The sequence below is a fragment of the Schistocerca piceifrons genome, chromosome 1 (genome assembly GCF_021461385.2).
Source record: "Schistocerca piceifrons isolate TAMUIC-IGC-003096 chromosome 1, iqSchPice1.1, whole genome shotgun sequence".
NCBI classification, from domain to species: Eukaryota; Metazoa; Arthropoda; class Insecta; order Orthoptera; family Acrididae; genus Schistocerca; species Schistocerca piceifrons.
Window position 1 is genome coordinate 454,579,617 of NC_060138.1, and position 27,041 is coordinate 454,606,657.

The window sequence follows — 27,041 nt, forward strand, 5'->3', positions numbered from 1 at the left end:
TGCTTTTCCCACTATTTGTTTTATATGGTCATTCCACTTAAGAGGGGACTGATGACCATGGATGTTAAGTCCCATAGTGCTCAGAGCCAGCCATTCCACTTAAGGTCGCTCTGGATAGTTACGCCTAGATATTTTACGGCAGACACTGTCTCCAGCTGTTTGTCATCAGTAGTGTAGCTGTACAGTAGTGGATTTCGTTTCCTATGTATGCGCAATATGTTACATTTGCTTATGTTCAGGTATCTTCTGGCATTGCTACTTTGGTACAAACAACTGCATCATCTGTGAATAGCCTTAAAGAGCATCCGACACTTTCTACTAGATCATTTATATATGTATTGTGAACAGCAACGGTCCTACAACACTTCCGTGGTACTCCGGATATTACCTTTACATCTGTCGATTTAGTTATGTTAAGAGCGATGTGTTGAGTTCTATCTGCAAGAAAGTCTTGAATCCAATTGTAGGTCTGCTCCGATACTCCGTAAACTTGTATTTTTTTCATTAAATGGCAGTGTGGGATGGTGTCAAATGCCTTACTGAAATCAAGGAACACGGCATCAGCCTGAGCGCTGTTGTCCACTGCTGCGGATCTCATGGAGGAACAGAGTGAGCTGAGTTTTGCAGGATCTCTGTTTGCGGAATCCATGTTGATTTTTGTAGAGGAGCTGTTCATTTTCCAAGAACATCATAATTCTTGAACATAAAACATGTTCCATAATTTTACCATCGTGAATAAATGTTTAAAGAGCACAATAATTATTAAAAAAATAAATAAAAAACAGTATGGTAGCTGTGTGTGCTATATTACATACATGGGCACACATTTCCAAGCTGCAAAAGAAATTGTCCATAGCCCTTCGTTTTAAAATAGAATCTTATTTTTTAGCAGCAGTGTTACACCATCTTCTAAGAACCATGGTGTCAGTTCAAGTAGCTTCTGCTAGCTGCCTGATATAATGCAGTGCCAGATCTAGCGCTGTCAAAATCCTTGGTACGAGTGATCACTAGTACAACTTCTTTACGGAATTCCTCATTGTCTCCAGTGGGTTCACTAACAATTTCGGCAATTGCAACATTGGTCACTTCAGACTGTTCATCCATTCTAAAATATCACTTTTATTCGTGTTTTCAAATACATCAGTTCTGCCAGTGGTAGGTCATCTTCGTCTGTACTGTAGATATCCATTTCATTCTGTAAAATTTGGTTCCAAGACGTTTTTAGTGTGTTTGCCTTTATCTCAGACCATGAATCGGCTATCCAGTAAACTATGTCTTTTATTGTAGTGTCTGAAGCAAATGACGACGATAACTTTCTTTCGAGCATTGTAAAATGCCTTGATCCATACGCTGAAATAAAGTCGTCATATTGGGGGTAAGAACAATGTGCGAATACTGCCAGTTCTACCTCATCAGGGTGTGAACCAGCGTTGTCAAATGTTAAGATTGCTGCGCAAGGCAAGCACTTTTTTGTTAGGTATCTTTTAGTCACTGGAACAAAATTGTCAAAAAACCACTTCTTAAAAATATTTTTGTCCATCCAGGCAGAGTTTTGGTGGACATATGTTACAGACAGTGCGGAAGCTGTGATATTTTTAAAAGCTGTAGGTGAAGCAGATTTTCCTATTGCCTGCAACTTCAATTTGTGGTCTCCACTCGCATTCAGTGCAGCGAGAACTGTTAACCTCTCCTTAAATTTTTTGTTGCCAGGGCAGCCTCCTCCTCTTTTGAGCCTGGAGTTTTAGATGGAAGCATTTTATAATTTAACCCCGTTTTATCATAGCTATGTAGTTGATCAGGAGTAAGATATTCTTTCTGTATAATTTTTCTTAATTTCTCACAAAATTGTGCAACAGTTTGAGAATCAACAGAAAGCTTTTCACCACAAATTTCCATCTGCTTTATGCCGTATTACTTCTTCCACCTACCCAACCATCCTGAACATGCAGTAAAACCTTCCTCACCTTCTTTAAACTCATTCCTAAAAAACACAGCTTTTTGTTGCAGAATCCTTTTTGTCTTTGTTAAGTAAACCAAATGAGTAATCTTACTCAGATTTTCTCATCTGTTCAAATGACAAAATAGAACAGTTGTTTGGTGAAAACTTCTCAGTTTTGTCTCTGTTTCTATGCCAATCGCTGGCCATTGTGACCGAGTGGTTCTAGGCACTTCAGTCTGGAATTGTGCTGCTGCTACGGTTGCAGGTTCGAATCCTTCCTCGGGCATGGATGTGTGTGATGCCCTTACGTTATTTAGGTTTAAGTAGTTCTAAGTCTAGGGGAATGATGATCTCAGATGTTAAGTCCCATAGTGCTCAGAGCCATTTGAACCATTTATGCCAACGTCGAACTCCAATTTCACATTCAGTGACACAGTTTTTCTCGTTCTCCTATCACTCATTGTAATCTGAGAATTAAAACATTAAGAAACTCACAGTTACATATGTGCAGTACACTCTTCATACATACAACACCTTTAAACTAATGTGACACAGGTGGGCTCACTACCGTACAGATGTTACTACACAACCAACTACACAGTGCATACACATTGGTCAGCCATTGGTGTAAAATTTGTACTGTATTTTTTATTAGGCATATTGTATTTTAATGACCACTGTTGCCAAGTGGGCACAACAATAGTGGTAACAATAAGGATGGTATGCACTGTAGAACTGATTGTCAGGTGGTCCCAGTTATTGAAGAGCTGACAGAGAAAGAGCAAGCACACTCCTCGAAACCTGATAGTACCTGTCCATCTGTAATAGAATTGCATTAGCAGCCTGAGGCCAAGATTATTTCTGGGCATTATAAACAAAAACTCTTAAGTTGTACAGTTTTACCCGTATTGCACATTGAAAATCGAAAGTAAGTTCGAAATGTAACACATTCGAAAGTCTGTAAAATGTACTTGTGGACAACTCATTGAAATGGGTTTTTAATTTACATTTATGTAAAATTTTATTTTTCTTAAAACCAGCTTGAATTACACAGAATATCGAAATACTGGGGCTTCACCGTAATGTCTGAGTAGAATTGATGTCCCCATGATGTACTGATTTCATAAGTTTATTTTGAAAATGAGCTTGTTCCCATTAAGATGATATGACAATCACAGATCAAGATTAACAGATGAATTCTATAGTCTTTTAGTCACAGAAAAAGTTTCCAGAGCAGTGCCACATTGTGCTTTTGTTGGGTTATATTGTCAGTTTGTTGAAAAGGCACATTGGTTATGACTGCCTGTGTGTATCTGTCTATGTCTTTCCGTTTTAACCTTCCCCAACCTATCCCTCTCTCCTCCCTGAACAAGGAACTATTAGTTCCAAAAGCTAGATATTGAGTCTCTTTTACTGTTATATGAGCTGTTTGGCAGTAATGCACCTTTTATGTATCCTGAAGGTATGTACTGGCCAATATTCTTCTCTTAAAATTTATAAGTACCTCAGTTGAATTGTCCTTTGATTTGATACAAATGTTGTAAGTACATTGCCTGTAGTTGTTGGTTAAACTAAATTAAGTAAATTTATTATCTAGGTCTATTGCTGTCAGGTTTTCACATATAATTTTTATGATACCATGTACTCTAAAGCTATTTTATGTATTTTCTTGCTGAATTCTAGCTTAGATATTAAGCTGTTTAAAGATATAGAAACATTACTAAAAACAGCAACAAATTATTTCTCACTGCAGTCTTTCTCAGAAGGAACAATTCAACAACAGTTCAACATTTTATAAATTGGAGGGTCCATACTCCTGCACCACATATGTAATTTGTAAGCATTTGTGATAATACTAGTCTTGGTTTCAAATTAAATGAACTGTGGCAGTTCTGATGTGCAAGTATGAAAAAAATTACTTTTTTGTTTCATGTAAGCCCTTCATTTCATGTAAATTAGGAAGTGAAAATATTTTGTATTCTATGATCATGAGAATAATGTATTTTATTACATGAGGCATTTTCTCTTCAGATCTTTACATCACTACTGCCAAATTAGAAGGTTTCAAATTAAATGAACTGTGGCAGTTCTGATGTGCAAGTATGAAAAAAATTACTTTTTTGTTTCATGTAAGCCCTTCATTTCATGTAAATTAGGAAGTGAAAATATTTTGTATTCTATGATCATGAGAATAATGTATTTTATTACATGAGGCATTTTCTCTTCAGATCTTTACATCACTACTGCCAAATTAGAAGGTTTAAAGGGTAAGCTATGGATTACATTCAGGGGAAGCTTTCTGACCATTTAGTTTTAGCTGTTACATCACTTCCCTAATTGCTGAAGGTAAATATCGGAATGATTCCTTTGGAAAGAACAAATCTTGTTTCTTTCCTATCATTGGTCAGTCCCAACATGCACTCTGTCTTTAATTATCCTATTGTCAATGGGACAAATCTTAAATCCTTGTTTTAAATCTTACTACAAGTGGTAACATTGTCCCATTTTGTGGTTTACATGCACACAATAATTCTGAAAGATGGATATACTTGAATGTGCCACTTAAATTGGCATGAATTTCTTAGCAGTACAAGCCACAATTACATCATCTTGTAAGCATATTATGATATAATCATTGCATTGGTGTTGCATGTGATTATTATATTACTCTGTATTAGTTCAGTTTTTGTCTTCTATTTTTCATTGTTCACAGATGCTTTCTTTCTTATGAATTGTATTAAGAAACTTACAAATTGTTCATAAAATTAAGATATTTTGTGTCAAGCCTGTATTGGTCATAAAATTTGGATGCTGAATGTTGCAGCTGAAAATTTGGTGGAGAGAGCAGAAATACCAGTGTGTTACGTTAATATCTCATTCTGAATAGATACCAGCTGTCATTCTTCTGATAGTTATATGTATTTTTACCGACCATACTATGTAGGCAGATGACATAGAAATTATTTATTTAGTTAATTATACTTCAAGCTTCGCAAGTAAACATTTTAATAATCATATGACATTTGTCAAGAAAAGCTTGTCTACTTTTGTGATTAACATGCACAAGAAACCATCGTATAAATGTTATGAGCGTTGTGTAACATCTCAGGCTTCATCTCTCTCAGGGTATTTTGTTAATGAGGGTAGCAGCAGTGTGTTACAAATTGCTGTCTGAAAGTAGCACATTCTGTTTAAAACCAAGTATTTTTATAACTTTCTGACTTGGACATAAGACAGCTGTTCCTGTGTAAAAATTAACCTTTGAATGTTTGATCTCTAATGCAAAATAAGGATGAAAAATATGAGGATAGACAACTTGTAATTCAGAGGAAGTATTTAGCAATGGCTAGGCATACAGAAGTGTGAATAGTTATTGTAGCTCAGCTATATACTTCATAACAGTGTAGTATGCATGTGCATGTATTCGTTCTTTCTACGCTGTATGGCAGCTAGGTGGACATAATTGCCACCTCCACCTCCCTATCCCCACCATAATGTTAAATGCGAAGTACAGTAGATAACTCAATAAAATATATTGAGAAGAGTTCAAATCTACATTTGATTGTTTCAGTTTAGATTTTTTCCTCAATTTTTCTAAATCACCATCAATTAAAGTTGTAGTCCCTGCCTTGTCCTTGTCCTTCCAGTATTCATATTACACCAGTTTATTAATGTTTATAAGCACATATTACTATGAGGACATGGTAGAATATGTTTTTGAATGTCAGTTCAGAAGTTCTGGCCAAACATTTCTGACTATTCATGTTCCATTGTTGACATCATTCATGTGAGGCAGCATAATCTTTAAAATATATGATTCCCAAGCTGGGTTAAAAGACCTGTTCAGTGATACAGATGTAGGCTACCTGTAGTACCTAAACTGGACAAAATTAATTTTAAAACAAAACTCTAGCTTTGCATTCCCTAATAACGTATTTCTGACTGCATTTGGTAAGAGTTCAGGTCTACAGTCCTCTAAAGTACATCTTTGTCTTTCCCTCTACAGCTATTTGTCCTTTGTAGTGTTAATTTCACAGTGACTGTTTTATGTACATCAATTTGTATCTTGCATTGTATTATGATCAGGAAAATGGGGTTTCCTTAAAATAATCACTTCTGTGGTTGGGGATTGCCTTAATTTGGAGATATATGTTTTTAATGCGTCCAAGCTTTTTTTTGCCCTGTGCCCATATTGTGTATGAATAAGCAATGTTCCATTTCCCTGTCCTCTGCATTGTAGTTGCAGTATCTGTTCAACATTTTAAGCTAAAAGTATTAAATTGTTGGTGTTTGATGACTATTGCTAGTATTTATTTTTTCACATTTCACTTGTTTTATAAGAATTGCATCGTATGTGTAAAATTTGGTAGAAGAATAAATTTAAATGTTGCTGAAATCATCAAATAGATGATACCCATTTTTTTTTACATGTCAGCAGGTGACAGTGTGTTATGAATAAACATTACGCTGTTGCTTATAAGTAAACACTCAACATGGCAGTGCCATATTTGAAGTTTTGTGTATTCTTCTTCATCACATTCATGTAAAAATACTGTTTTGACTCTACAGTAACCAGGGAATTTTCAGTGTATGCTAATTATATTGTCACATAGAAGAAGATGTAATTAGATGAATGACGAACATTAACTTCATTTAGCGAAGGTTTATTCAGCACTTGCACATACAAGAGTGCAGAACGAACTGTCTGTGGCCAGAACACATGCAGTATATATACCGTTGCAGAACATTCCAGTACAGTGACTCTTGACATTTGTGGATACTTCTGTAATGTGCTTGAACTGAATATAGAAATTCAAATTTTGCAGTTCAGGTGAGTTTTGAACTCACGACCCTCCGTGCAACAGTCTAGTATCATAACCACTACACCACAATGACTGTGCTACTCAGCTTCTTCTGAGACATTGCTCCCTCCTTAAGAGAACAGCGTCTTGGTGTTACGTCCTCCTAGTCCGGAAACGAGTCATTGGTCCTGCATACTCCAACTCCCGATGACTGATGTTTGCACTGGCGGTGATGATCTTAGAACTTCCTTTGCTGCAATGCTCTTCATCTCCTTTCCACTTGTTGCCTATTGCTGGAGCTTCGAATTTACACTGGGTTGCAGGATCCTTATAGGGCTTCATTTGAAGGACGCGGACCATATCTCTAATCTTGTGTTGGGGTCGAAATCTTCAACTTCATAATTAACATCAGATAACTTAGGAGTAAAGATCCAGGCGAGGTCACCAGGCTGGTAGACAACAGGGCTGTGGCTAGCGTCATACCTTTGGCGATTGTCGTCTTGAGACTGCAGCATGCGGAGTCGTGCTAAGTGCTGAGCTTCCTCAGCACTGATTAACACCTGGTCGTTGTAGTCATTGTCGTCGCCTCACGCCCATGCACCAGGAAAAATGGCGTAAATCCTGTGGTGTCTTGTTTGGCGTTGTTGTAGGCAAATGTCACAAAAGGTAGCACCTCATCCCAGTTGCTCTGCTCAACATTGATAGCATGTCAGCCAAGGTATGAACGCGTATTAAGGCGTTCAGTAAGCCCGTTAGTTTGCGGATGGTAGGCAGTTGTCATGTGATGAGTGATGTTCATCTCTGTCACAAGATTCGATTGAAAAACTTTCCCTCAATCCGCAATTAATGACCTTGGGGCACTGCGTTTTAAATACAGTGTCTTCCACGATGAATTTGGCTACCTTGAATGCTTTGGCTGTTTTTACGGCTTTTGTAATGGCATAGCGTGTCAGATAATCAGTGCAAACCATAAGCTATCTATTGCAGATGTTGGAAATCGTCCGAGGAGGTCAATCCCAACACGCTGGAAAGGCGTTTCGGCTGGTGGAATAGTATGAGTCGGCCAAGTGGTTTCTGAGCAACTGTCTTTCTCCTCTGGTACTCTGATCCTGGAGTGCAGCAAGTTACTATCTTCATCAAAGTCTTGATGGTCTTGCACAGGGTTTCTTGAGAGACAATTGGTGTCTTGGTGTTTTCTTCCACTTTTGTACACTATGGTAATGTCATACTCTTGAAGACGTAGTGCCTACCTGGCGAGTCATCCTGTTAGATCCTTAAGATCTGTGAACCAACAAAGTGAAAGATGGTCTGTAACAACTGTAAATGGCCTTGCATAGAGATACTGTCAAAATTTGCACATGGCCCAGATCACAGAAAGACATTCTCTTTCTGTAGTTGAGTAGTTTCTCTCGGCTTTTGCGAGTGTTCTAGAAGCATAGGCTATAACCTTCTCTTCTTCATCCTAAATTTGCACCAGACCAAGTACAGGGTCAGTCATCAGAGTTTTTCGCAGCACATCTAAAGAAGCTTGTTGAGTTCCACCACAGATAAATATAGCATCGGACTTTAACAACTCTTGGAGTGTCCTGGCTTTGATACAAAAGTCATTGACGAAACAACGGTAATAAGAACATAATCTTAGGAAGGTTCTCACATCTCTAATACTTTTAGGAGTAGGAAATTCCGTTATAGATTTCTGCGATGATAGTGACCTGCGTTGTCCTGCACCCACATCATCTTGTTCATCTTCGTTGTCCCGGAGTTGGCGTCAGCTGATATTGGTCTGCTGTCTTCTGGCGTGGGCGTCATCAAATATCCACCACCTTTCTCAACAATAGTGCACCACATGTCCCGGTCATCCGCAGTGGAAACGTACTGGTTGGTTAGCCTGGGTCCTCCAGACGTCAGTCTTCCTTGGTGCCCAAACAGGTTCCTCATGCGGCAATTTAGGAACGTAACTTCATCTGGGTTTCGACTTTTTCACCGTGTTAAAGGGAAATGAAGGACGAGATATCAGGTTCAATGTCTGTTCCACTTCCTCCCTTATGACCTCTTGAAGCGTCTCGGTTTTTTGCTTGCTGTGCAATCCAAGTGCCTTGTGAACTTCCTCTCTCACTATCTGATGAAGAACACTTGTGAAATCAGTTCTTTTCTCCATCACAGACAAGGATTCGACGTTTGGAAGCCGTTCAAACTTCTTGCATATAATTCTTGTTTGATGCATTGTCTCGAAATAATGGCACCATTTTATGAAGTCATCTGCTGTCAAAACCAGCTCCAGGAGTAGGGCTTGATACACGTCCTCAGGTTCAATGAGATTAGATGTGAAACCTTATCCACTTCCACATGTAACTACCCTTTATGATATATATGTAGGCAGCATATTTTGCTTCTGAAAGAACAAGTTAATATAGTGTTTTGTAGGAGTCAAATCAACAATCACTTTAGATGGAGATAAAACTTGCAGCTGCCTTTTTATTTTAGTATGTTATTTGCATGAAGCTGCTTGTCATTGAGAACATACACACTTTGTTCATCAGCCCTGGAATTTGTTGTTTGTAATCAGCACGAAAAATGCTGAAGTTCTATGTTAAAGTATTGCCAAATGCTTTTTCATGCACAAAGTACATTGTTACTTAGTCATTTGACTATGTCTTTAATGTACTTTTTTTACGATTTTAATAACAGCTGTCATTCAGAAACCTTCATCTGTAACTGAGGTCACTAACACTTGCCAGTGCAGTGGCAGTCGACTGCAAGGTAAGCAGCTTTGAATTCAGGTGGTGGAGGACATTTTTACTGCCAATGTATGGCTGGCAAGACGAGGAGAGGTTATAGCGTAAAGTTTCGGATCACCATTCATTGCACCAATATTTTGGATTAAATTCCAATCATTTCTGCAGTGTTTCATGAAGTGAGGGGATATGGCAGTGTCGGTGGTGGTCTATCCGTCAGATGGGTACGTTAGGTTCAACGGTCCCCATGGTGCTTTTCAACAGCAGTATGCTGTGTGCTGGATTTCACCCTCTCCCTTTCATCTCTAACAACACAGATGCAACACTACACTGTCACATCACAGTCATCCACATAACACATACACACACTTCACATTTCTTAACAGGTTGTGGTAGGCAGCGGCAAACCACTTCCACTAGGACCTCCGTATGAGTGGCGGTGCAGGCTTTCTTCATCTGCGCCCCCTATGCTCATTTCCCGACTATGGTACTATTTATTTATTTGTCAGAAGACAAATGTTTGCTTCTCAGGTATAAATTCTGGAAAATATGGTACAGAATACCATGCTGGACATTTAATATACTGATGTGTTTTACCTTTTCAGTGAGTTATCTCATTTGGTGTATTTGACAGTGGGATGATTACAAAACAAGAAAATATCTTGTTTCCGTGATGACAAAAGTAGTGTCGGCGAGACCTATTGCCTCCATTTCTTCAGTTAATTTCATTAGCTAAGCACGGTGGCAGTTCTGTTATGGAAATTAATGCCGCCCAGAGTTTGAGTAATGATTCTCTCAATTATGAACTCATTGTTGCTTAGCAGCCAATGGTAACATTTTTGTCACATTTAGTTTGAATTGCTAGGGACTATGAATTTAAAGTAAGACCAAGTGCAGGAGATGGTGCAGAAGCTTAACAGCTTAGGCTTTGTAGCACATTGTTTTCAAGTCTGGGGAGGCATTGCTTCGAATAACGATGTACTCATGGAGTTAGGTCTAAGAATGAAATAACTGATAAATTTATGAGAAGTAATGTATACATCATATTAGAAAACTGTTCCTGATTACATTAAAGCAACATTGGACACATTTGAAATGCATGCAGATATGTGCAAATGTAATAGATTGGTTAGTTACTTATTTTATAGATCAAATTTGCGATAAATGCTGTGATGTGGAATGTGTTAACAGAACAATTGTAGAATGCTTATATACAACTAAAACAAAAAAGTCTTTTGTATTACTACATGCTGGCCATTTACAGTTATTTTTAATGACTGGCTATTTCTACTAGAGAATTCCTCTGTGATATAGGAGGATTGTTTAGGAGAAACCTCTTTAGTCTATGTTTGATAACACATCTGCTCTCTGCCATGGGAGATTGCCAAAGAGTTTTATAGCTGCATTAAATTGTGATGCAGATCTTTTTTCTTGTAGTGTTGTACTTGTGTATATCTTGGTTACTCTTAAGGTTTAAGGCCCGTGTCCACTAGCAAGTAACTTTCACTACTTGCTGAGGTGTTTGCATTAGAACAAAAACTTTCACAAGTTTACTTCTGGAAGTTGCTTGGGACAGTTAATTTCAGCAACTGCTGCAAGTATTTGCAGAAGTTTTCCACTAGGGACAAGTCGTGAGATCGATAAGTGGATGTTTACAGTGTTTTGGTAAAAATAAAAGCAGCGAAGTGTAGACACAGATACATAGGTGCACATATTTATAAAGGAACGCTATTGAATGAATTAAAATCGGAGGACTTGGCACAGATTAAAAACTATTTGAGAAAGTTGTATGCAATTTTTGAAAAACTGTACAATAAAATATTTGAAACAAGGATTCAAAATTGCTGCAAGCTGTTTTACCAAGAGATCAATTTTTAATTATTGTTTGACTTTTACAAACATTATTTATTATTTTTATTACAAATGTAATGCATTATCACCAAGAGCTCATCTTTTAATTACTCCTTGATTTTTGCAAACATTATTTATTACAAATGTAATGCATTTATGTTTATGCTAACAAGGGATCTTCCATACTGTAAATCACGGATTTTGATGCACTTCAAATATGTTGTAGAGGCACTTACCCTGAGTATCTGACTATCTGGTTTTTTAGCGATGGGCCTTGGTTTTTGAGATAATCGTTATTGAATTTCATTGCATGGTTTGTATATGCGTAACATAACATGTATTCTGAGCAAGTCAGTGTAGCACAGTGGTAAGGGTTAACGGCTACTGCGCTGGAGGTACTGTGTTCAAAATCGACCACAGTTTTCAATTTTATTTCAAAGTATGTCAATAAACAGAGTAAGGCGTGCGAAATTATGAAGATATATTCAGTTATTAATTTTTTCTGACATACAATATTACAGAACCTTATTTTTCATCATTCACGTTGCTTGATGTGCCAGAACAATATTGTGGGTGATTCTTATTGTAGAAACAACTAAAGCACAAATTTTCGTAGCACCACACACATTTTATGAAAGCAACCGTCTTGCAGGCGTACGGTTTCATCAAATTTTTTTTTATCGTGTGACTAGGGCCTCCCATCGGGTAGACCGTTCGCCGGGGCAAGTCTTTCGATTGGATGCCACTTCGGCGACTTGCGCGTCGGTGGTGATGATTAGGACAACACAACACCCAGTCCCTGAGCGGATAAAATCTCCGACCCAGCCGGGAATCGAACCCAGGCCCTTAGGATTGACATTGTCGCGCTGACCACTCAGCTATGAGTGATACCGAGAAACATGATTCTTTTGCATTCAAAAAAATTTATCTTTCATCCGCTAATTTTGATGTGAACCATGCGTATCTAATAGCTTTCAAAATTAGGTGCGCTGAATTGATGTAGGATTAGTGAATGTAATTTTATCCAATCTTCCCTAGAGGCGATCTCCCTATCGTACTGGGTGATCAAAATGTCAGTATAAATTTGAAAACTTAATAAACCATGGAATAATGTAGATAGAGAGGTAAAAATTGACACACATGCTTGGAATGACATGGGGTTTTATTAGAATTGCCCCATATTGCTAGACACATGAAAGATCTCTTGCGCACGTTGTTTGGTGATGATCGTGTGCTCAGCCACCACTTTCATCATGCTTGGCCTCCCAGGTCCCCAGACCTCAGTCCGTGCGATTATTGGCTTTGGGGTTACCTGAAGTCGCACGTGTACCGTGATCGAGCGACATCTCTAGGGATGCTGAAAGACAACATCCGACGCCAATGCCTCACCATAACTCTGGACATGCTTTACAGTGCTGTTCACAACATTATTCCTCAACTACAGCTATTGTTGAGGAATGATGGTGGACTTATTGAGCATTTCCTGTAAAGAACATCATATTTGCTTTGTCTTACATTGTTATGCTAATTATTGCTATTCTGATCAGATGAAGCGCCATCTGTTGGACATTTTTTGAACTTCTGTATTTTTTTTTGGTTCTAATAAAATCCCATGTCATTCCATGCATGTGTGTCAATTTGTACCCCTCTATCTACATTATTCCGTGATTTATTCAGTTTTCAAATTTATACTGACTTTTTGATCACCCTGTATTTCATCAAGTCTGGAGCATTCTGAATAATTTTTGTGAAGATTTTCACCTGTTTGTAAAAATAAACTTCGTAGGGCTGGCAATAAGGAGTGCATTTTGGTGGGACCATTTTTAGGGTGCCTTCCTTTCATCAGTGAATATCGTATAAAGTTGAATCAGTTTGCCCTCCCCATGAATCGATAATGTACAAAAAAATTTTCTGTCCCACGTACGGAAGAATTACAGGATGCAAAAATTCTTTGTACACCAGTTTCGTAAACTTCCCGCATTTCGTGCAGGACACAACTACAATTCTGTATTTACCATTTAATTCGTCTACTCTTTTTTGAACGTTAGGATCAAATTTTCTGGACTGTGCAAAGAACTTCAAATTCGATTTTCTCAAAAACCAAGGCCCATCGCTAAAAAACCGGATAGTCTGGTACTCAGGGTAAGTGTCTCTACAACATATTTGAAGCGCATCAAAATCCGTGATTTACAGTATGGAGGGTCCCCTTGTAAGATTAAAAATCTGCCAAAATAGAAAGATGTGTCTACTGGCGCTGTACTTTCCCTTCTGGTGAAACAAAGTAATTGATTAATTTTTTTCACACTGTCTTGGTTGACAAAGGCCAAGTACATATGTTTATGGGTTCCCATGGTACAGCTATCTGTATCACTCTCCTTTTTGACACTGATATTACAGTATCAGTATTGAACAAACACAACTTGAGCAAATTTGAAAAAACTTCCATTAACTGACAAATTCGGCAGGTACTTGCAGCAAGATTCAAGAAATTGTTTCCAATGATTTGCGGAAGCTACTTCTGCAAGAATATGGAACTTGCGGAAGTTGATTTTTTGAGGGTGTTTGCATTTCAAATATGCTGAAGTAGCTTGTGCAAGCGACTTGCTGAAGTTTATTTGCTAGTGAATACTTGACTTTATATGGATCATTGATAAATTTCACATGTGAATGCAGTGTGACTCCCAACAGCTTAACCCTTAACTCACGAGGTGGCTTTTCTGTAAAGTATACCACGAGGTGGGGTCTCTGGAAGCCCTATGTTTAAACCAAGATTTAATGCAAAAATCATTTCAAATTTTTAATTTATGCTATACAATATTTATTTAAGTGTTGTTTAAATGCTTCTGGCACAGTACATATCAATTCAGACAGGTTAGGAAAAAATTTAGAATATGTTAAAATGAAGTAAGGAACACACATTTTTTGTTTTCTACAAAAAAAATTTCTGCTCCAAGATACAGCCCTCCAAAAATGACACTGCACATACCATTTTGAAGATGTGAATTTTGGAAATTTTTTTAAAATGCTGTATCTCTGGAACAATTCTAGATATTTTGTTGGTTTCTTTTTATTTTTAAGATAATTACTTTGTGATTACAAAGAAATCCTCTATTTGGACTTATCTGTCAAAGGTCTTTTACTATAGCTTTCTGAAATTTTTATAATTTATGGAATTTTATTTCCAAAAATGCCAATCCATAAAATTTTGATTTTTTTCTGTTGATTAGTACCATATAGTTCTACATTCCCTGAAAAGGAGAGCTTCCTCTTTTAGGTTGAACAGGTTTTATAAACAATTTAAATTTTGCCATACATAAACTTTTTATTATCACATAACAGGCTCGTAAAAATTAAACCTAGCCTTATTTGACATAATTTTAGTTTTGGAAGATGAGTAACAGACTCATTTTTCAAGCATTTTAAATAGTTCCAAAATATACATGAAAGGTCCAAAGACTTAAAGGTTTCAATGTATACAACTTCTGTGCACTCTGTTTTGCACTGAAATTAGCCAGTTAATGAACTAAAAATGTGTTCCATTGCTTCAGTATCTTCCTTTGATATAGAGTGATGCCTTCCTGCTGAAACAAATAGCAAGTGGGGCAATAACAACCTTCAAAACATTGTGAACAGGTAGTGAGCACTGAAGGCATTGCTGTCCTTCAGCTGCAAAACCTATATTCAGCAGCTGGTCCATGTGGTAGCATAAAGTTTACTACAATTTTGTTTAACTCATAACTGGTGGCTATAATTTCTGCAATCCACCAGCCGCAGTCATACACAACCACTACAAATATCCCCCTTCTCAGGTTATGAATCTGAATATTATCCTGCTGTTTCCGAGGTGTTGGCCAAATGAACAAAATTTCTTCTTTCTTGCTCTTTAAAGTGCATGAAATATGAGTTCGGCCATCACTTCGAGTCCAGAAATGTGTCTTCTGAATTCCTTTCACAGGAGTAGTTAGTTTGGACCATTCTTCTTTTTTCTGCTCATGGAATTCTTCTATTTCCTCTTTGGACGAAAGAATGAGGGCTGTGGATGTGAAAGATTTCATGACTCTTGTAAAATCCTAAGCATTGTGAATCGCAGGTGTATTTGGTCTGGAAAGGCTATGTTTTGTAGCATGGTGCTTTCAGCAGGCCGCCTACACAATCACATGGACCCTTCCCTTGACCAGTAGTGCTGTATACCCACTCAGATGGCACAAGTGACTTACTCAATTCAAACAGCTGGTAACACTTTTTAAAATGACTAGGAGCACCATTAGAAATAATTTTGTGCATTACTATCAAAGCATGTGCTGAGTCATGTTCTGTGTCATCACTTATAACTGCAACACTTGTGGTCTTGTTTTGAAAATACGTCACTCCTGTAAAAATTGAAATCTGGTCATTACTCCAATTATATTCTTGTACTTCTTGTGGTAGAATTACAGACCAGTTCTCAGCAAAATCATAGTGAAGCACTGAACATAGTTCTTCAGCCTGTACACACCCTTTCACTTCTGCAATGTGTTGTTATTGCAATTACTTCAGATGCTGGTGTGTTACTGCTTTCACAAACTGTTTACCAAGTTCATCAATGAAACTGTCAAAGGCAACAGTTTTCTTAATTTATTTTCCTCCCATGTTGCATATGTAATTCCTGCAGAGTTACCTGGTATGTCTTCCAGGCCAAGTGTCTGTAAAGGCAGCCCTCCCTTTCCAGAGCAGTCACCACATTCTTGAAACAAACAAGTCTCTTGCTTTACGTCACAGACTACTAATGACTTCACACGCCCAACCAAGGTGTCATATGTCACATACTTGAGTACGTTCTTCAAAATTACCACACAAAGATCAAAATTTGCGCAGTACACACATAAACAGATGTCTCTAGGTGGATGTGGAACTGCCCACAATAAGTTGTAGTGCGTAAAATTTTTATCTTCCAATATGTGAAGTTGTATGGTTGCACTTATAAATTGCAAGTTGCAAAAGTTTCTTTAATACTGCGAGTCATGTACTTCTTCACTTTCACAACTTTGTGACCTTCAACTGTTACAATTATAGTACCTTTTTTGTTGGCACTCTGGTGAGAACACTCCCATTTACCTTCCGGATAAAATGACTGCACTATTTGAACTTGAGTTGCTTCTACAGGATGACCATGATAGGCAGCTGGTCTTCCAAAGACTCCTTTTACGGACCTCACATTTCTTGATTTGTCTACCATGTACTTTGATACTGATGAAACGTGGTTCAAAATTGTTTTCTTTGAAAATGTCTCTGGAATAATAGTTAAAACTTGCACCTTTTCACTGTAGGATGCACAATATTCAACAACTGAATTGATATTTGTGAAAAATTCCTGGGAAGAGGTGGAAGAGTACTTTGGTTCATTTTCTTCTGAAGATCGAATTTCTGCTTTGAAGAGTGTGGTCAGTTTTGCCGTAGTGTATTCATCCATAGCTTTAGTAATTTCTCTGCGCTTTGTTGATGCATAGAGCTTGTGACTCTACTTCACTGACCACGGTTTCTTAACAGGACTAGCACCTACCTCTGTAGTTGACTGATTTAGGCTATTTAATTCTTCCTCTATTGATGCAAAATCTGCTCCATGGGATGCTTCACCTTGTTCAGATACTATCATCGTTGTTATTCTGTGAAAACATTTAGAACACAAAAAGTCATCACTGGAAACATCTTCATTTTGAAACAGTCTTTAAATGAGAACACTTATTCCCAACCTGAACAAAGTCTGATTTTGTGTTTGTCTTATATATCACTCTTTTATGGATATGCAAATAGTCAGCACACTTCACTCTTCTGTGCCCCCAGTCAGAAGACATAAAGACAATAGAAATAAACATTGTAACAAAGAAATTAATAAGAAACAACTTAAGTGAAGACATACATAACCCTTGAAAGTGAGAAACATGATTTTTGAAAATAAAACTTGTCTAACTTCAAAGTGGAAGCTCTCCTTTACAGAGAATATAGTACTGCATGGTACTAATCAACAGAAAGAAATCTTAATTTTTCTGGACTGGCATTTTTGAAGAAAGTTTTTTCTGTAAATTATTAAAAAAAATTCAAAAGGTGACAGTAAAAGAACTTTGACAGATATGCCCAAACGGAGGAAAGCATTGTAATCATAAAGCAATTATCTTTAAAATAAAAAAAAAAAACACTTAACAAAATATCTATCACCGTTACAGAGATTTTAAGTGTCACCCTTGGAGGCCTGTATCTTGAGGCAGGGATTTTTTCGAGAAAACAAAAAATACATGTTTCTTACTTACTCGTGAATTTTAACATACGCTAAATTCAATAACACCCGAGACTATGAAGTGATACAGATTATGCCGTCTAGTTTATTTTATTGTACTATACAAAGCCTGCAGCATTTTACTGTTTATCACACAGAAGCACGTAATTTTGTGTGGTTCTTTTAAATAGTACACATAAACTGACTTTTAGAGTGCTGAATTTTACATTCTGAAAAATTGTACAATCTCTGTAGCAAATGAATTTCCAAATAAAACTAAACTCCAGGGTTTAAATTTGCACATAAAAATTCCACCTGTACATATAAAAAGAAGTTTGTCAACTTGACATCCTTTGTTGGGAACTACATTTTTCTTCTCACCACTCTGAACACATTCGATTTTAACAGACACTTTACGTATTTCATTGAAGAAACAGACAGATCCCCATCACAGCTGTCCTGAAGTTCTTCCTCTGAATGATACTCTTGTTCAAAAGCAGAACTGGCTAATGTAAAATCATTGTCTTTTTGTGTTTATTTCTTTGTCTATATCACTGACAGCTTCCTCCATAGACAGACTAACAATTTCATGAAACTCAGGAAAGTTAAAACTGAAACATTCGTGCAAACATATTTTGAGCTATACGGTACTGTACTGAAGAAAACAGGTACATAGCTCACGAGGTGCGGTCTAGGAGACTCCAACACCTATTGATATCACATATCAACAATAAACACAGAAGGCGATAACACAACCTACAGCAAAACAATATAGGCTTGGCAATTAAAGGAGGGTCGGGGGAGTATAGAATCATTCCACCACAACTGGCCTTGGGGAGCGAGTTCAAAAATTTTTGCACAGTCTGAGAGACCACACTTCATGAGTTAAGGGTTAAAGAGAGACATCTGAGGTATATGTCTTTGAGGTCCACTCATAATTGTAATTACTTTCTTTCGTGCAAATACCTTTTTGGCTAGGCAAGGATTTATCCCAGAATACTATGGCGTTATATGTCAATGAATGAAAATATGTTAATTTACTGACCTCTATACTGGCAACAGTAACTGGACCTAATCATAACTGCTGTATGATGGTGGGTGCAGGACAGAAGCTAGTGAAGAACATGGCCAGGAATGTCTGAAAATACATAGTATTCATCCTTGTCTGCTCATTCTTAAAAAACAGTTGGGTTCCTTTCATCGTGAGGTCTGAGTGACCAGCTCTTCCATTATAACTTTCCTCCAACCCATCCCTCTCGCCTCCTGGAGGAAGGAATTATTTGTTCCAATAGATAGGATAGTGTTGTCTATTTTCATGTACGCCTATCGGCTTTACTGATATTTCACCTCCTGAAGTAAGCAGTGGCTAGATCTATCTTGTTATAGTTTTATAATAATCATTATGATTAAGATAATCTCCATGAATGCATTCCAAACTTCCAGTGGGCAGTCAAACTAAATGAAAGGCATCATGTTCAAAAATTCTTATTTAACACCTAAGTAAATATATGGTATTTAGTTACTACATGTATAACAACATTCTGTTTTGTTAAACTTTTAACTGGTTACATTAACTTTGCAGAGTACGAGAAAATCTGTGATCTTCGTGCTCTCTGTCTCCATCAGAAGCAAAGAAACCTCTGCCCCTGGATCCTAACTTCACACAACCTACACATATACCCTCTTCTCGTCCCTTCGTCTGGTCTGTCATCCCCTCCCAATCCATTAAATGTCACAGTGCACTGCACAGATGCAATAAAGCCAGCTGCCATGTTGCATTCACATTCTGTGCACCTTGTGCCTGTCCCTCTTGCATTTATCTCGTACACTAGCTGCTTCAGGTGTGTGTGTGTGAGGGGGGGGGGGGGGGGGGGGGTTGCACATACTCTAGTTCAAAACGAAATTCATCCTACAGTTCAATTCTTTTTTTTATGTGCCTTTCGACAGCTCACTGTCTACTACTCAGTGAGGAAGTGAATTTTCATTCCATAAATACTGTATATATTGCAGGGACTTGCCCCTTTTTTTCCATTTATATGTTATGGATGGCTAATAGTTATTATAAAAAAGTAAATAACAATTTACGTTTAAGAAAATGTAATTCATAATACAGAACACGACAAATTATAACAAAGAATAAATCACAACAGACATATTAGCATTCGTTCCACATTTATCACAGCCAAAATATTTGCTTCTGTACCAACAACATGTTTCAAATTTCGATTTATTATTCTTGGAGGGCATCCAGCAATTCCTTGAAGTCGGTAACATACCACTGAGCTTTAGCCTTAACTGCCTCTCTAACCACATTTCCTCCAAAACCTGAAACAGAAAATATGAATCACTGGTCATTTATGAAATACAAATTACTGCTACTGGACACTTTTCAGCAGTTTCAAAAGAAATCCCTAGTAATTTAAATTTTAAATGTCAACTACACATCACATTTCTGGAATACAATGTATGTATATTCAATTGGAAATACAAATTGCTTTAATCAATCACACTTACTGATCCTCCACAACATGTTTCGGAGGATTATTCCTCCATCATCTGGTGGCTGTACTTGAAAACATTGAAAAAATATTTACATGACATCCTTGCTTAAAAGATAATCTGTCAGACTTGAAAAAAGGACACCAAGTGAATTAAGTAATAATTACAAGTGTGAAAGGTGAGTTAATTGCCTCTGTAACAACTGAAATTTTATTTTTGAAAATAGAAGATGCCCAAAATAATAGAAGTATTGCAGGGCAATGAGTAAAATATGTTATCTACAGTAATAAGGGAAAAGTTTGTCATGTGTTTAACAAATTACTATAATTTTGCAGAATACTCTAGATAAGCATGTCTAGTAAAACTGTATACCACAGTCTAACATAACAGTCGCGACACTCACTGCTGTAAAAGTTGTTGCCGTTTGACAGATGGAGCGACACTCGCGCTCCAAGCGGCGGGTAAGGTGAACGTCAGACGCGTCGTAAGCATAATGTTTGTTTGCATCCATTTCCTACGTAATTTCCGATTTATTCGAGTTATTTCCTTGCCTCAAAGAGTTTGTGTGGTATCAGAAGGCATACACGTTTCTAAAAATGATTCTAAAATATGCGCAAGTATGGACAAAAACCATGAATAGAGTGGCAAGCTACAACACATTCGTGAAGAAACACTTGTGACATTGGACAGAATTGCAGCTTACCACGTTGATATCAAAAGAATATAAACACACAGATTCACATGTAAGAAGCACAGACACGTACCTCTACATGCAAAAGCAATCGACAGCTCGTTTATCGTTCTGTAGGCTTACTGGGTTTGTCATTGTCTCCTGTTGCCACAAGTACGACCTTCATCTTTATATTATTCTAAGTGGGACAAGCAACTGCCAAATAGTGGGAGACATGTGCTGAAAACACTATAATGAGCTGATTACATTACATTTCACGAAAAACCAAATATTTGAATAATTTTCAAACAATCTGTCTGTAGGCACTTTCCTTGTCCCGTAATAGTTTTGCTTCTGGGCATTCTGACACTTCACACGCTTTTGTAAGACACGAACAGCTACACTTAATTTAACCACTTCACCGTCAAAGCAGGTCTGTGTTGATGATTCACACGAATCTGGCATTGATACATGGAGAGTCGAACTGGCTGCTTCTGTGTCATAGGACTGTTTTACAGCTTTAGATTGACTGTCGAATCTTTGTGGCAGTTTCTTCTTCATCGTCAGCTGAGGGAGTTTATTTGGAATGTCAAACAGTGTGGGTACTGCATTCCAAACGAGTTTGTTACTGTCTGCGTTCATGAACCGGTTTTGTTCGAAATGTAGCGAACAAAAGCTAATATTATTATACAGGTAAACTGGGTCTTTCTTCATAAGGTCTTCTCGTCTGCTATTAACTAGCCATTTTCTGCTTCTAAAACGAAACATTCATCATTTATACACATATAGTTTGCAAGTGAAACCTGACGATACAGTTTAGTAACATGATGGTATATACCTCCCAGGATCCTTAGGAAACCTAAAAAAAGACAGCTGTGGTGTCTTCTTCCTGTTGTTGCTGCAATTTATTGCGCTACAAACGTCCCCGATGGTAAAAACCATTGTATAAATCAAAATAAACAATCACTATTCGCTTTCACGATCGCGCCGAACCCACAGTTCAACCTACCAGTCACTTGGGGCGCTGCTGGCGCTGTAGCAACAAAATAAAGGCGAAGTGTCGCGACTGTTATATTAGACTGTGCTGTATACTTTGTCAGAATCTTGCACACAACATATTTTGAAGTTTAAAGAGTCAGTAAAATGGTTCCTTGAGTCTTCAACATGGTATTTTATTACACCATTACATTGACCCAACTAATCCTCAATTTTTACACAGTCCAACCATCTAGCCAACATAACAAACACAGGCGCCGACTCCATGGGGCCTGACGGGGCCCGAGCCCTCTCAGAAATTCGTTTGGGGGGTAGTTATATTATGCTTTGTAAAATCACAAAATTATGTTGGAATTTTTATTTTCCTTATCTGACAATAGTTCCCTTTTAAAAAAACAAATAATTATTACGGTAGTAATAATTATTATGGTAGTAAGCAGGTTAACTGAAAATGAGTGGTGTGAATCATGATACTGTTACGGTGCTTCAGGTACACTTAGAATTTGTCCTGGTGCGCGAACCTTCAGGTAAAGTCTGGCGCCGGCAGGCCAGCTCTGCGGCCGTGGCGACATCAAAAGGGCTGGAGCAGAAGCGTCTGAGACCCTCCGCCTCGTGTTGCCTTGATGCTTCAAGACATTACGATGCCGCGGCTATGTAAAGCCCACCCTGCTGTTGCAGTCTTTCAGTGTGGATAGTTTCATTCAGTGCCTGCTGCAGATGTGTTTAGTGTTCGCACTTCAGAGTCTAGTGGACTGTTTTATATGACTATGTTTTATTCGTTGACTTTAGTCTCTTAGTGTATTGTGAATTAAGTTTGCAATGGATTAATTTGTTACCAAAAAGGCGCACTTGGAAGTTGATGATACTGCAAGTCAACCTCCAGCAATTAGTGTGTCATCAATTGCTTTGTCGCCTTCAGGTGAGAAATGTTCACAGCCGAAACCTGGACAATCCGGTACTGGAAGATCATATCAGAAGTCTTGATTAATCAAATATACATGGCTAGAATATGAAGCATCTACTGAAAAAGTTTTTTTGCAACACCTGCAAAGAGGCAGATGCTAAAACTATATTATAATTTTCTTAAAAAAAAAATAAATAAAATAAAAAAAAGAAGATGCTTATTTTCATAGGGTTTTCTAACTAGAAAAATGCTTTGGAAAAATTCCATCTTCATGAAAATACATTTACGCATAAAGAGGGTATTCTGAAACTAAATTCTATCACTAACTGAAGTGTGGCCTCCCAATCGAATGAACAGTTAGATAGTGATATGAAGAAAGGCTGTTTAGCTCTTGAGACAATTTTTACTACAGCGCAGTTTCTAAGCTGACGAGGACTAGCAATTAGAGGGCATGAAGATGTAAACTAAATTTTTTTTTCATTTGTTGGAACTCCAAAAGAATAACATACCTGAGTTTAAAGACTGGTTAGGGCATTTGGGGTATAAGTGGACATCCCACAATATTCAAAACGAAATTTTTGATCTACTAGGAAAGTCTGTGTTGAGAAAGGTATTGGCTTCAATAAAGAAGACAACATTTTTCTATTGTGGTTGACAAAACAAGTGATTCTTTGATTCATGAACAAGTGTCATTTTGTATTCGTGCTGTCGATGATTCCTTAATCACCAACAAAGACTTTATTGGCTTATACAAGACCACCAACCCTGAATCACACTTTGTTTAATATTTTACAAGATATTTTTGATAGTCTTTATTTGTCAATGGATAACTTAAGAGGACAGTGCTATGATGGTGCCTCTAATATGAGAGGTAAGTTGAAAGGACTAAAAAAGTTAGTTTTTGATATACAGCCAAAAGCACGTTATGTGCACTGCACTGCTCACAGTTTAGACTTGGCAGTTCTAGACAGTCTCCGCCATCTTACTTCTATGAGGGATATTACGGCTTTAGCCAAGGACTTAATAAACACTGCAAGGGAATCCAAGCAAAGGATGGGACTTTTCAGAAGCTACGCTGCGTGAGCACCACCAACCAAGCTGGTCTGCGACCCATTTGCCTGACTCTATGGACTACGAGAGCTTCCAGTATATTGAGAATATTGAAAAACTTTCTGCAGAGGACAAAACAGAGGCAGGTTACAAATGTGCAGGCTACCTTGAGTCAATGTTACAATTCAAGACATTTCTTCTTATGTCTTTATTGCCATGCAATGAACCCAGTAGAGGATGTCAAGAAAAAATTCAATGCCTTCATTTAAATGTTGCTGATCTGGAAAAAAAATATGTGAGGGCTTGATTTGTATATTGAATGGAAGGTGTGATAGTTTTGAACACTTGGGATCCTTCACTTCCTTGGAATCGAAGTATACCAAAGAAGAGTGAAACCAACGAAGCCAACTCACCGCACACTTTCAAAACCCCAAAGGGATACTACAAAGCTATTTGCATTGACGTTTGCGAAACGGTGCAACTTGCTTCAACTGGACTCACACAGGTCATTTCAGTTGAACAAGAGTGCTTGCTTTTAGTAAACAGAGGTGAAACAAATTTGGAAAAATCAACAGAGTTTTTAAAAAATGACCCAGACATTGAGAGACTGCTCTTACATTTGAATATGTTTGCCGATATTGCTAATAAAAAACAACTGGTCTTAAAAAACATGCGTGATGTAAGAAAGTACATTACACAAGAACCTGCAGTTGGAGAAATGCTATTTGAAGTACTGAAGTGCATTAAGCTTCTCCAAGTAGTTCCAATCATGACAGCAACAGCAGAATGGTCATTTAGCGCCCTCAGACGTCTGAAGTCATAATTCCGATCAACGATAGGACAGAAGCAATTGAACAACTTGGCTGTTCTTCATGCTCACCAAGATGTTTTCGATGAATTGGATATCCGACCAGTCATCAATGACTTCATATTCAGTAATCCAGTCAGACAGTTGACATTTGCACCTTTTAAAGACACTCTAGCCATAATAATGACATTTAGAGCAATATTAAAAATCTTTATAAAATAGAGAATTAAATACACATGTAATGTTAAATTTTCAGTTTCAAAATGTTAGTACTAGTTTAGTACTGTATTACTATTGTATTGTATTAGTTATTTTCAAATACTTACATATTTTTAGGATGTAAGACTCAATTAAGACCCGCTATTTACACACTTTTTGGCTGGAAGTATTAGGCATACTGTACTAACTTTGTTAACTGTATTAAAGCATTAACTTTGAGGTATTGTTTTTATTTAATGAACCCTGAGTATTATTGAAAGTAAGTTTAAATTAGCTATTTCACTTATTAATCAAAGTGCTATCACTGTGTGACAGGAATATTTTAAGTTTTATTCTCTTAATGATAGTTTAGGATTTATTTAAATATAATTTCAGTCTTTTCAAAGCTATATATTCACTGCTCTGTAATAGTCTATAAGCATAATTATTAATGTAAATTAAATTAGCTTTTTACAAAAATATTGAGTGTGTGTATGTTTTGTTTTTTTCAAAGCCAAAAAAATGTGTCAGGCTTGTCTAGTTTCGCGAAGTGTCGAGTTATCGAGAGTCCAGTTTTCGGGGTTCTAATGTTGATCATATGACTAAAATGCTTAAAAAAAAAAAGCTTTAAAACTCGCTTTTTTTTTCATCTAAAATTTAGGAAATTTGATGGGGCATGACCTCCAGCATGGGCCCCCCAATATTTTTTTTATAAGTCAGCACCCCTGATCACGAATGATGAAAACACAAACACCCAGTCCCCAAGCAGAGAAAATCCCCAACCTGGCTGGGAATTGAACTCGGGACCCCAGATCCAGAGGCAGCAACACCAGCCACTAGTCCATGAGCTGCGGATGTACAACATTGGTGACAAGTCAGATGCAGCTGTTTACTGACCATCTTCATTCAGAAGTTTTGGCAACTGGTTTCCGTAAATTAATTGATTACCAAACACACCAAGTAAAATTAATGTGTAGTCAGATAAATGATGCCTTCATTCAGTGACTGAACAAACAAACAGCATACTAAATTAATTTCATTAAAATAACAGTCTAGATCGCTTGGTGATCTAGATTTATTTTAACCAAATTCTAGCGCTAAATTGCTGTTCTCCTGTTGACAATGTTTTCTAAATTTACAAAATTAATTTCATCAAATACGTGTCCCATTAAGTCACTGAGCCCAGATCCTGTACACCAAGTTTTGTTTTAATGACAATACCATTATAGATCACATATCCTTCACTTTCCAACAATTCACTGGTAAAGTCTACCAACCAGCGCAAAATTTAATATACAAATAAAACAACAAAACTGCATGTGATGGTGGGAAGGTCAGCTAGCCAGTCATCCAACAAAGAGATAACCAAGCAGAAGATTTTGTTGGAGATGTCAGTACCGTAGCTTTCCACATACACAACAGCTTAGCAGCACCAGCACATGAGCCAATTAGTCACGTGATTAACTGAAGAAAAATATGCAATGCAAACAACTGATGACACTGCAGCTAACAAGAAAGAAACAGAAAACTGATACCATGGAAAAGAAATAAAATATGCATTCAAAAAAGCTAATGAATAATAGTCTTTAGTGTATCGGGGAAAAAAAAGTGGAAACAGAAGAGTGAATGTGAGCAAACGGATCAATAAATGGATGTAATATTGATATTGAGAGGTGGAAAAATTGGGACACTCCATGAGCAGATGGACAAAAATGGTGTATGGATAACATGGAAGGTGAAAAAGTACGCAGCAGCCAGAGATATTTGTTTAAGTCAAAACCTGATGGGTAGATAGAAACCAACAAATACACCAGATATAATTCCCATTTGTTAATTTCTTAGGCGCAAGCATTGTGAACACTACTTTTAACACCACAACTCTGAGCCATCTGTGTAACTATTTTCCAATTTTTGCTATTAAATTTGTATATGAATAGTTACCTGAAATTATGTATTGATTTATTCACTGAGGTGACAAAAGTCATGAGCTATCTCCAAATATTGTGTCAACCATCTTTTGCTCGTCATGGAGAAGCAACTTGATGTGGCATGCACAAGAAGTCATCGGAAGTCCCACCCAGAAATTTTTAACCATATAGCTCTACAGCTGCCCATAATTGTCAAAGTGTTGCTGGTGCACTACTTTGTGCATGAATGGACCTCTCCATTATGCCCCATAAATGCTTGATGGGATTTATGTCAGGCAGTCTGGCTGGCCCAATCATTTGCTTGAATTGTGCAAAATGTTCTTCAAAACCAACAGCAAAAAATTGTGGTCTGGTGATATGAAATTATTGTTTGGGAACTTAAAGTCCATGAATGGCTGCTAATGTACACCA

General features: G+C 37.4%; 1 protein-coding gene and 1 long non-coding RNA gene across 3 annotated transcripts in view; one reads left to right on the forward strand and one right to left on the reverse strand.

The window, feature by feature from the left end:
- The first annotated feature begins 605 nt into the window (after positions 1 to 605).
- Positions 606 to 6,239, forward strand: LOC124796572. Its single transcript, XR_007016786.1, has 2 exons — positions 606 to 3,803; positions 4,001 to 6,239. It is a non-coding gene; the product is annotated as an uncharacterized LOC124796572 (long non-coding RNA).
- Positions 6,240 to 19,657: 13,418 nt separating this feature from the next.
- Positions 19,658 to 27,041, reverse strand: part of LOC124796456 (phosphoserine phosphatase) — a 56,057-nt gene continuing 48,673 nt past the window's right edge. For both annotated transcript variants that reach the window (XM_047260687.1, XM_047260680.1), the window contains exon 6: positions 19,658 to 19,902. In XM_047260687.1, coding sequence (XP_047116643.1) covers positions 19,808 to 19,902 — 95 coding nt within the window. In that variant the 3' untranslated portion in view covers positions 19,658 to 19,807. The remainder of the gene's footprint in view (positions 19,903 to 27,041) is intronic.